Genomic DNA, 12,598 nt, shown 5'->3' on the forward strand with positions numbered 1-12,598 from the left:
TCTCTTTTTTTACTGGGTCTCTGTCTGGTTTAGGAATCAAAGTAATACTGGCTTCATAGAATGAGTCTGGAAGTTTTCCTTCCCTTTCTATTTCTTGGAATAGCTTGAGAAGGATAGGTATTATCTCTGCTTTAAACGTCTGGCAGAACTCCCCTGGGAAGCCATCTGGTCCTGGACTCTTATTTGTTGGGAGATTTTTGATAACCGATTCAATTTCTTCGCTTTATGGGTCTGTTCAAGCTTTCTATTTCCTCCTGATTGAGTTTGGGAAGAGTGTGGGTGTTTAGGAATTTGTCCATTTCTTCCAGGTTGTCCAATTTGTTGGCATATAATTTTTCATAGTATTCCCTGATAATTGTTTGTATCTCTGAGGGATTGGTTGTAATCATTCCATTTTCATTCATGATTTTATCTATTTGGGTCATCTCCCTTTTCTTTTTGAGAAGCCTGGCTAGAGGTTTATCAATTTTGTTTAGTTTTTCAAAAAACCAACTCTTTGTTTCGTTGATCTGCTCCACAGTTTTTTTAGATTCTATATTGTTTATTTCTGCTCTGATCTTTATTATTTCTCTTCTTCTGCTGGGTTTAGGCTGCCTTTGCTGTTCTGCTTCTATTTCCTTTAGGTGTGCTGTTAGATTTTGTATTGGGGATTTTTCTTGTTTCTTGAGATAGGCCTGGATTGCAATGTATTTTCCTCTCAGGACTGCCTTTGCTGCGTCCCAAAGCGTTTGGATTGTTGTATTTTCATTTTCGTTTGTTTCCATATATTTTAAAATTTCTTCTCTAATTGCCTGGTTGACCCACTCATTCGTTAGTAGGGTGTTCTTTAACCTCCATGCTTTTGGAGGTTTTCCAGACTTTTTCCTGTGGTTGATTTCAAGCTTCATGGCATTGTGGTCTGAAAGTATGCATGGTATAATTTCAATTCTTGTAAACTTATGAAGGGCTGTTTTGTGACCCAGTATATGATCTATCTTGGACAATGTTCCATGTGCACTCGAGAAGAAAGTATATTCTGTTGCTTTGGGATGCAGAGTTCTAAATATATCTGTCAAGTCCATCTGATCCAATGTGTCATTCAGGGCCCTTGTTTCTTTATTGACCGTGTGTCTAGATGATCTATCCATTTCTGTAAGTGGGGTGTTAAAGTCCCCTGCAATGACCACATTCTTATCAATAAGGTTGCTTATGTTTGTGAGTAATTGTTTTATATATTTGGGGGCTCTGGTATTTGGCGCATAGACATTTATAATTGTTACCTCTTCCTGATGGATAGACCCTGTAATTATTATATAATGCCCTTCTTCATCTCGTTACAGCCTTTAATTTAAAGTCTAGTTTGTCTGATATAAGTATGGCTACTCCAGCTTTCTTTTGGCTTCCAGTAGCATGATAAATAGTTCTCCATCCCCTCACTCTCAATCTAAAGGTGTCCTCAGATCTAAAATGAGTCTCTTGTAGACAGCAAATAGATGGGTCTTGTTTTTTTATCCATTCTGATACCCTATGTCTTTTGGTTGGCACATTTAATCCATTTACATTCAGTGTTATTATAGAAAGATACAGGTTTAGAGTCATTGTGATGTCTGTATGTTTTATGCTTGTAGCGATGTCTCTGGTACTTTGTCTCACAGGATCCCCCTTAGGATCTCTTGTAGGGCTGGTTTAGTGGTGACAAATTCCTTCAGTTTTTGTTTGTTTGGGAAGACCTTTATCTCTCCTTCTATTCTAAATGACAGACTTGCTGGATAAAGGATTCTTGGCTGCATATTTTTTCTGTTCAATACATTGAAGATCTCGTGCCAATCCTTTCTGGCCTGCCAAGTTTCAAAAGAGAGATCAGTTACGAGTCTTATAGGTCTCCCTTTATAAGTTAGGGCACGTTTATCCCTTGCTGCTTTCAGAATTTTCTCTTTATCCTTGTATTTTGCCAGTTTGACCATGATATGTCGTGCAGAAGATCGATTCAAGTTACGTCTGAAGGGAGTTCTCTGTGCCTCTTGGATTTCAATGCCTTTTTCCTTCCCCAGTTCAGGGAAGTTCTCAGCTATTATTTCTTCAAGTACACCTTCAGCACCTTTCCCTCTCTCTTCCTCCTCTGGGATACCAATTATGCGTATATTATTTCTTTTTAGTGTGTCACTTAGTTCTCTAATTTTCCCCTCATACTCCTGGATTTTTTTATCTTTTTCTCAGCTTCCTCTTTTTCCATAACTTTATCTTCTAGTTCACCTATTCTCTCCTCTGCCTCTTCAATCCGAGCCGTCATTTCCGTTTTGTTTTGCATTTCGTTTAAAGCATTTTTCAGCTCCTCCTGACTGTTCCTTAGTCCCTTGATCTCTTTAGCAAGAGATTCTCTGCTGTCCTCTATACTGTTTTCAAGCCCAGTGATTAATTTTATGACTATTATTCTAAATTCACTTTCTGTTATATTATTTAAATCCTTTTTCATCAGTTCATTAGCTGTTGTTATTTCCTGGAGATTCTTCTGAGGGGAATTCTTCCGTTTGGTCATTTTGGATAGTCCCTGGAGTGGTGAGGACCTGCAGGGCACTTCTCCTGTGCTGTGGTGTATAATTGGAGCTGGTGGGCGGAGTCGCAGTCAGACCTGACGTCTGCCCCCAGCCCACCGCTGGGGCCACAGTCAGACTGGTGTGTGCCTTCTCTTCCCCTCTCCTAGGGGTGGGATTCACTGTGGGGTGGCGTGGCCGTCTGGGCTACTTGCACACTGCCAGGCTTGTGGAGCTGGGGATCTGGCGTATTAGCTGGGGTGGGTAGGCAAGGTGCATGGGGGCAGGAGGGGCAAGCTTAGCTCGCTTCTCCTTAGGTGATCCACTTCAAGAGGGGCCCTGTGGCAGCAGGAGGGAGTCAGACCCGCTGCTGGAGGGGTGGCTCCGCAAAAGCACCGCGTTGGGTGTTTGTGCGGAGCAAGCAAGTTCCCTGACAGGGACTGGTTCCCTTTGGGATTTTGGCTGGGGGATGGGCGAGAGAGATGGCGCTGGCGAGCACCTTTGTTCCCTGCCAAACTGAGTTCTGTCGTCCTGGGGCTCAGCAACTCTCCCTCCCTTTGTCCTCCAGGCTTCCCGCTTTCTGAGCAGAGCTGTTAACTTATGACCTCCCAGATGCTAAGCAAGTCCCGCTTGCTGTCAGAACACACTTCGTCCGGCCCCTCCACTTTTGTGAGCCAGACTCGGGGTCTCTGCTTGGCCGGCGGGCCACCCTCCGCCCCAGCTCCCTCCGGCCAGTCCGTGGAGAGCGCACCGCCTCTCCGCCCTTCCTACCCTCTTCCATGGGCCTCTTGTCTGCGCTTGGCTCCGGAGACTCCGTTCTGCTAGTCTTCTGGTGGTTTTCTGGGTTAGTTAGGCAGGTGTAGGTGGAATCTAAGTGATCAGCAGGATTCGCGGTGAGCCCAGCGTCCTCCTAAGCCGCCATCTTCCGGTCTGTGTCCGGTAGGTCTTGTTTTTTAATCCATTCAGTCACTCCGTGTTTTTTTATTGGAACATTTAGTCTATCTACATTTAAAGTAATTATGGGGGCACCTGGGTGGCTCAGTCGGTTGAGTGTCTGACTTCGACTCAAGTCATGATCTCACGATTTGTGAGTTTGAGGGCTGTGTTGGGCTCTGTGCTGACAGCTCGGAGCCTGGAGCCTACTTCTGATTCTGTGTCTCCCTCTCTCTCTGCCCTTCCCCCACTCACGTTCTGTCCCTCTTTCTCTCAAAAATAAACATTAACAATTAAAAAAAATTAATTATTGACAGGTATGTACTTACTGTCATTTTGTTCATTGTTTTCTGGTAGTTTTTTGGTGGTTGGATGACTTTCTATTCTAAGTTAATGGTCGCTTAAGTCCTAATATATTCTAAAAGCACCATATTTTTAATCCTCTGCACATCCCCTGATGTTTTATGTATTTGATGTTATATTTTACAACTTTTTATTTTGTGCATCCCTTAACTATTGTACATATAGTCGATTTTACTATTTGTCTTTTAACTTTCATACTAGCTTTATAAGTGGTTGAGCCACTACCTTTACTGTATGTTTGCTTTTACTGGTGAGGGTTTTGGGGTTTTTTTTCATAATTTTCTTACTTCTAGTTATGGCCTTTTTTTCTGCTTAAAGAAGTTCTTTTAGCAATTCTTGTAAGGCTGGTTCACTTCAAAAAAGTTTAAAAAAACTTAAAGAAGTTAAACTTCTTTAATTTTTGTCTGAGAAACTTTCTCTCTTTCAATTCTGAAATATAACCTTGTTAGGTAGAGTACTCTTGGTTGTGGGTTTTTCATTTTTCCTTTTCCTTTTAGCACTTTAAATATATCATTCCACCCCCTTCTGGCCTGAAAAATTTTTGCCGTAAAGTTAGCTCATACGTTTATGGGTGTTCCCTTGTGGGTAGCTAGCTGCTTTTCTCTTGCTGCTTTTTAAGATTCTTTCTAACTTTTCTTTTAAAAAAAATTTTTTTTAAACATTTATTTATTTTTTAGACAGAGAGAGACAGAGCATGAACGGGGGAGGGTCAGAGAGAGAGGGAGACACAGAATCTGAAACAGGCTCCAGGCTCTGAGCAGTCAGCACAGAGCCCGAGGTGGGGCTCGAACTCACATACCGCGAGATCGTGACCTGAGCCGAAGTCGGACGCTTAACGACTGAGCCACTCAGGCGCCCCTCTTTCTAACTTTTCACATTTCAATTATTACGTGACTTATGTGGACCTCTTTGGGTTCATCTTGTTTGGGGCTCTCTAAGGTTCCTGGACCCAGATGTCTGTTTTCTTCCTCAGGTAAAAAAATTTTCAGTTATTATTTCTTCAAATATGTTTTCTGCTTTTTCTCTCTTCTCCTTCTAGGATCCCTCTAATGCAAATGTTGCTAAGCCTGATGTTGTCTAAGAGGTCCCTTAAACTATTCTCATATTAAAAATTTTCACTCTGCTGTTCAGCTTGGATAATTTCCACTACTCTGCTTTCTAGATCATTGATCCATTCTTTTGCATCCTCTAACTGCCGTTGATTCCCTCTAGTGTATTTTTTCATTTCAATTATTGTTCTTCAGTCCTGATTGGTTCCCTTTAACATTTTCTCTTTGTTGAAGTTTTCACTGTGTTCATTCATTCTTCTCTATAGTTCTAGTGAGCATCTTTATGACCATTATTTGCACTCCCTATTAGCTAGACTGCTTATCTCCATTTTGTAAAGTTCTTTTTCTGAGATTGTTTTCTGTCTTGTTCTTTTATTTGAAACACATTCCTGTCTCCTCATTTTGTCTGACTCTTCTTGTTTCTATGTATTGTCTGACTCTCCTTGTTTCTATGTTTTAGGTAAATCAGCTACATCTCCTGGTCATGAAGGAGTGGCCTTATGTAGAAGGCATCCTGTGGGGCCCAGAAACACAGTCTTCCCTCGTCACTAGAACCAGATCTCCAGGGGTGACTGTGTGTGGCCTGCATGTTCCCTCCCTTTGTGGCTAGGCCACAACTTCTGTGAGGAGGGCTGTCCCCAACTCCCCCGGGTAGGAGTAGTTTTTGAGGGTGCAGGTCCTGGCTGAGGCTGCCCACTATGTATGATGGGATGGGAACGGCTTTGGAGGCAAGTGCCATTCCTAGACTAGGGTGCCTACTGGATGTGGCAGGGTGGGAGCTACTCTGGAGGGGGCCTGCTGGGGAAAGTCTGCAAGGGTTAATGCTAGAATGGCGCAAATGGTGCTAAGAAGGAAGATGCAGAGTGTCAGAACTGGCACCCACCCACATTTGGGCCAGCTAGGCAGAAGGGCAAGAAAAATGTAGCCTGCCACTGCTTCCATTCCAGGAGAAATTTCCTACTTTCTTAGTGGTCCAACATCATGTCTCTTGGGCAAAGGAGAAATGAAGTTAAATGGACTTTCTTTTCTTACTCTCCATCAGTTGTTTATAATCGTGCCATATTTCAGTTTGTTTCAAGCTTAAAACATGACTGTCTTATATAGTTTTTTTCAGTTTTCTTGGGAGTTTTGAATTGCTTTTCTTTAACTTGTTCATACAGAATGCTGTGCTGTCAGCATACCCTCTAGTTTCTGTTCTCAAATATAATAGTACTGCATGGAGTAGCTCCTCCCCTCCCTATTCCCCTTTATTGAGAACTTCCCAGAGAAACCCCATCACCTTTTCTATTCTGGACTGGCTGCTCTTCAGTTGCCATCTAAGGTCTTCCCTTCACTGCTTCTTTGGATTGAATCCACTGTTTCGTGGATCATATATTCCTCTTTCTTGGTTTACTTAATTTGACATAGTATATATATTCAAGTAACTCTAAGAAGACAGCAGACAAACTTTCTGCTGTTTTTTTTTTCCATGTTTGTTTATTTTCGAGAGAGAGATCTGCGCTGTCAATGCAGAGCCTGATGTGGGGCTCAAACTCATGAAACTTGAGACCATTACCTGAGCCAAAGTCAGACACTTAACCACTTAACCAACTAAGCCACCCTTTCTGAAATTTTAAATGTCTTTATTCTAAACCTCATATCTGACTGATAGCTTGGCAGATATTGGAAATCTGATTTCAAATCCATTTCCCTAGAGTTGCCAAGGAGAATCTAACAGCACCTCAATTTTTGTTCCTGTTAAAGGAACCTCGTTTTTCTCTCTGAAAGGTTTTAGTATCTTGTTTTCATCAGTTTTTCTAAAATTTCAAGATGATATGTTTATGTCTGTTTCTTTTTTTTTATTCATTGTACTTGGCTTTTTTCAAGCAAAAGGCTTGTATTCTATATAATTTCTTTAATTCTGTGGGCAAGAATGGAGGGAGCAAGAGAAGCTGGGGTGGGAGTGTCAATTTCTATTTTTGATTAGATGCTAGTTACACAAGCATGTTGTGTTTCTCCCAAAGAGGGAAACAGGGATCCCAAGGAATCCTACTGGGTTCCAGCTCTTTGGACTCATCACCCCAGTCTCTCCAATTCTCTCCATTCTGTATTATTTCTTTTAATTTTTTTTTAATGTTTATTTATTTTTGAGAGAGAAGGAACACGAGTGGAGGAGAGGCAGAGAGAGAGAGAGGGAGACAGAGAATCTGAAATAGGCTCCAGGCTCTGAGCTGTTAGCACAGAGCCCAACATGGGGCTCAAACTCAGGAACGGCGAGATCATGACCTGAGCCGAAGTCGGATGCCCAAACGGCTGAGCCATCCAGGTGCCCCTCCATTCTATATCATTTCTGTGATGAGTTCCTTCTCTCCATTTTGTCCTTTTTTCTTCTCCAGACTCCAGTTAGTTGTTGAAATTCTTGTCTTTATGTCGCGTCCCTCCGTCTCCCCTGCCCCCCCCCCCCGCCCCCTTGCGAGATATCCTAAACTTTAGCTTCTAGGCCTTATGATGAAATTTTAAATTTTGGTACATTTTAAAATTCTAACAGCTCTTTCCAGTGGTTAGCATTCTGTTTTCATAATATTCTATTCTTATTTTAGATAATCTCTCTGAATATAGTAATTGTTTAAAAAGACTTTATTTTTTAGAACAGTTTTAAAGAAAAATCTGGAAGACAGTATGAGAGTTCCCATATATGTTGCATTACATTAGCATTTATTATAATAAGCAATTATAATAATGTTGATATTACATTACTATTATGAGAGACCCTACTTTATTCACATTTAGTTTTTGTCTAATATGTTTTTTCTGTCCCAGGATCCTACCCAGGATCTCCTATTACACTTAGTTGTCATATCTCCTTAGGCTCCTTTGGCTGTGGCAATTTTACAAATTTTCCTTGTTTTTGATGACCTTGACAGAGGAGTGCTGGCCAGGTACTATCTAGAATACTTGTCTATTGGAATTTGTCTTAGCATGCTTTCTTGTTTGTTATTTTGTTTATGCTTGTGAATAAAATGCCAGGCTGCACTTTACTTTTGGGAACCAAATAGAATCAACTGGTCCATTGTTCTATATACCACCCTTCAATGAATCCCCATTTCTAATAGTTCCCGTCAGATCTGCCAACCCTGAGTTTATAGCTACTTTGGGATCCTGCTGAGAGAATAAAGGAGAGCAGCTCACTTCTCCACTGCAGCCCATACATAGCCCCTCATTCTGGGCTGTGGTTTCCGTAGCTTGCTTCTGCCTTCTTTTTTTTTTTTTTTTTTTTTTTAATGTTTTTATTTATATTTGAGAGAGACACACACACAACACAAGCAGGGGAGAGGCAAAGAGAGAGGGAGACACAGAATCTGAAACAGGCTCCAGGCTCAAGCTGTCAGCACAGAGCCTGACATGGGGCTCAAACTCACGAACCGTGAGATCATGACCCGAGCCAAAGTCAGACACTTAACCAACTGGTGCCCCTTCTGCCTTCTACCTTAAGAAATATGGAAACCTCGGGGCGCCTGGGTGGCTCAGTCGGTTGAGCGCCCGATCGGCTCAGGTCACGATCTCGCGGTCCGTGAGTTCGAGCCCCGCATCGGGCCCCTGTGCTGACAGCTCAGAGCCCGGAGCCTGTTTCAGATTCTGTGTCTCCCTCTCTCTGACCCTCCCCCATTCATGCTCTGTCTCTCTCTGTCTCAAAAATAAATAAAAACGTTAAAAAAAAAATTAAAAAAAAAAAAGAAATATGGAAACCTCTTGACAGTAATTTTTTTCTCCTGCATTCTTCTTTACTATTCCATTTATTTTCATATGTTTATTCTTTTAAACTCCTAGACTTTAACTTCAGATAAGTTTGGGACAGAATGGAAGGAGAATGTATCTATTCAGTCTGTCATCTTTACCTGAAGATTCCACAAGTCCATTTGTTAAAGAAAAATAAAATCTCTCCTAATAAGCAAAGGAAGTATAAATGTCCACTAATGCATAATTACAGTTTTATTATTATTTGTAATTCTCTTGATATGGATTTAATTTAAACTTCTGGCAGAGGTTTTATTAAAACTTCTGGTAAAACTCAGGATAGGGTCCCCACAGGAAAAAGACTTCACCCATGTGAATCTTTAATGAAGGGACTACGTGTAAAGTCATGGGCAGGTTAAGGGAACACACAAGGGAACGGTGAGGCACCGGGAACAAGCAACAGAAGGATACCCTTACAATCCCTACAGCCAGAGGGACAAGGCAAGGAAAAGAGTTATAGGAGCGAGGTAGGCAATAGAACTGTGGAGAAGAGGCCACTCAGCAAAAGCTGTAGCATATAGATATGGTTGCTGTGCTGAAACAAAGTGGGGAAGAAATGCCCATTCCTGGCAGTAGGATCCACTGACCAGACCCAACCATAAGCTAGTCAGGGAAGAGGACACAAAATATGTAGTTTGTAGGAGTCAGAGCAGGGTCAAGAATGGATCAAGGGGTGGATAGAGAACTGTTATTAAAACCTAATGTTTTTTACTGGCACACAGACACTCAGATTAATGGAACAGAATAGAGAACCCAAAAATGGACCCACAAACGTATGGCCAACTAATCTTTGACAAAGCAGGAAAGAATATCCAATGGAATAAAGACAGTCTCTTCAGCAAGTGGTGCTGGGAAAACTGGATAGCAACATGCAGAAGAACCTGGACCGCTTTCTTACACCAGACACAAAAACAAACTCAAAATGGATGAAAGACCTAAATGTTAAGACAGAAAGTCATCAAAATCCTAGAGGAGAAAGCAGGCAAAAACTTCTTTGATCTTGGCTGCAGCAACTTCTTACTCAACACGTCTCCAGAGGCAAGGGAAACAAAAGCAAAAATGAACTACTGGGACCCCATCAAAATAAAAACCTTCTGCATAGCAAAGGAAACAATCAGCAAAACTAAAAGGCAACTGATGGAATGGGAGAAGATATTTGCAAACGACATATCAGATAAAGGTTTAGTATCCAAAATCTATAAAGAACTCATCAGTGTCAACACCCAAAAAAACAAATAATCCAGTGAAGAAATGGGCAAAAGACATGAATAGACACTTCTCCAAGGAAGACATCCAGATGGCCAACCGACACATGAAAAAATGCTCAACATCACTCATCATCAGGGAAATACAAATCAAAACCACAATGAGATACCACCTCACACCTGTCAGAATGGCTAACATTAACAACTCAGGCAACAACAGATGTTGGCGAGGATGCGGAGAAAGAGGATCTCTTTTGCATTGTTGGTGGGAATGCAAGCTGGTGCAGCCACTCTGGAAAACAGTATGGAGGTTCCTCAAAAAATTAAAAATAGAACTACCCTACTAGCCAGCAATTGCACTACTAGGCATTTATCCAAGGGATACAGGTATGCTGTTTTGAAGGGGCACAAGCACCCCAATGTTTATAGCAGCACTATCAACAACAAAGTATGGAGAGAGCCCAAATGTCCATCAATGGATGAATGAATAAAGAAGATGTGGTATATATATACAATGGAGGATTACTCGGAAATCAAAAAGAATGAAATCTTGCCATGTGCAACTACGTGGATGGAACTCGAGGGTACTATGCTAAGTGAAATTAGTCCATCAGAGAAAGACAAATATCATATGATTTCACTCGTGTGAGGACTTTAAGACATAGAACAGATGAACATAAGGGAAGGGAAGCGAAAATAATATTAAAACAGGGAGGGAGACAAAACATAAGAGACTCTTAAATATGGAGAGCAAACTGAGGGTTATGGAAGGGGTTGTGGGAGGGGGGATGGGGTAAATGGGTAAGGGGCATTAAGGAATCTACTCTTGAAATCATTGTTGCACATATGCTAACTAATTTGGATGTAAACTTAAAAAATTAAAAAAAAACTTAATGTTTTTGAACAGACATTTATCTAAAGAGACATATAGATGGCTAACAGACACATGAAAAGATGTTCAACATCATCAATCGTCAGGGAAATACAAATGAAAACCACAGTGAGATATTACCTCACACCTGTAAGAACAGTTAAAATCAAAAAAATAAATAAGAAGTGTTGGTGAGGATGTAGAGAAAAGGGAACCCTCATGTGTACTGTTGGTGGGAACGCAACTTTGTGCAGCCACTATGGAAAACAGTATGGAGGTTCTTCAAAAAATTAACAATAGAATTACCATATGATCTAGTAATTCTACTATTGGGTATTTACCCAAAGAATATGAAAACACTAATATGAAAAGATACATGCATCCCTATGCTTATTGCTGCATTATTTACAATAGCCAAACTATGGAAGCAACTCAAGTGACCCCTGACTGATGAATGGATAAAGAACAGGTGGTATATATTTATATGTATGTGTGTATACACACACACACACACACACACACACACACACGAGGAAACATTATGCAGCCATAAAAAAGAATTGAAACCTTGCCATTTGCAACATGAATGGACCTAGAGGGTATAATGCTAAGTGAAATAAGTCAATCACAGAAAGACAAACATTATACGATTTCACTCATATGTGAAACATGATTGTTGGGTGCACTTTTGATCTGTATGTTTTTTGTGTATATATTATATTTCAACAAAAAATTTACCAAAAAATGATGGCAGCCATGAATACAACTGAAAAAACAAAACAAAACAAACTATGTTAATGTATTTTTCTGTCCTTCTTTAGGCATCCTCATGAACAGGTCAACAAAGATTTACTGGAACAACTAAAACAATGATAAGCATTCAACAGACATGAAAAGACAGACCTTAGCTTCAAGGAATTTGCAATCTGCTTAGGAAAGCCAAATATTTAGACATGAAATTAAGAACATTAATAAGCAACGTATCAGGCTATGAAGAATGCTATAGTAAAAAAAGATCCAATATTGGCATGTAACTGATTCTTATTGGAAGGCCTAGATGTAAATACTCCTCAAGTGGGCCCTTTCTGTTGGGCATAGGTCAATTAGGCCAAGTAGGCCAAATGTCTGGTTTCAGAAGGTGTTTCAATGTTTCCTGTGGTTAGACAAGGGGGAGGGTGAGTGGCACCCCTTTCTCTGCTTCAGTGGGAGTTGCCCTGTTTTATCTGTTTTATTAAAACTATGGGTTCTGTGTTAATTTTCATTTAACAAGAGGATTTTATTGCTAAAATGAGCTTGAAAGCCACTCTTCTACAAATCTGACTTCTAGATTTGTATATCTCAATTGACATATCTTACAGCTGAAAAATATTTAAAACCTCTGAAACTCTAAAAATAAAATCCATTTTTAGAAGGAAATGAAAATTACCTGAAGTAAAGGGATAAAATCCTCCTGTTCTAGAGAGTTGCAGCTGGGCTTTGCCAGGAGACAGATAAACTTAGAGGCATCATCATGATGGTTATTCAGCAACCTACAAAAGAGACAACTGCTTAGGAAGTCTGGCTACTGTGAACAATGTCTACAATATCAACAGTTGCTAATTTCAGCCTGAACTGAAGGCCATTTAGATCTAGAATCAAGTTCTCTCTTTTCAAAGATTAAGAAAGGGAATTTTTCTACGTTCTTTTAAGTTTTTAAAGTTTATTTATTTACTTACTTATTTGAGAGAGAATGAGAGAGAGAGAGAGCAAGCAGAAGGGAGGGCCAGAGAGAGAGGGAGAGAGAGAATCCCAAGCAGGCTCTGTACTGTTAGCACAGAGCCCAATGCTGGGCTCGAACTCATGAACTGTGAGATCATGATCTGAGCCAAAATCAAAAAGTCAGATGCTTAACCA

The 12,598-nt window shown here is 40.6% G+C and overlaps 1 protein-coding gene across 2 annotated transcripts in view; it reads right to left on the reverse strand.

The window, feature by feature from the left end:
* PPP2R3A (protein phosphatase 2 regulatory subunit B''alpha) overlaps nucleotides 1–12,598 on the reverse strand; it is a 217,867-nt gene that overhangs the window by 109,039 nt on the left and 96,230 nt on the right. For both annotated transcript variants that reach the window (XM_042956215.1, XM_042956216.1), the window contains exon 6: nucleotides 12,132–12,234. In XM_042956215.1, coding sequence (XP_042812149.1) covers nucleotides 12,132–12,234 — 103 coding nt within the window. The remainder of the gene's footprint in view (nucleotides 1–12,131; nucleotides 12,235–12,598) is intronic.

The sequence above is a fragment of the Panthera tigris genome, chromosome C2 (assembly GCF_018350195.1).
Source record: "Panthera tigris isolate Pti1 chromosome C2, P.tigris_Pti1_mat1.1, whole genome shotgun sequence".
NCBI lineage: Eukaryota > Metazoa > Chordata > Mammalia > Carnivora > Felidae > Panthera > Panthera tigris.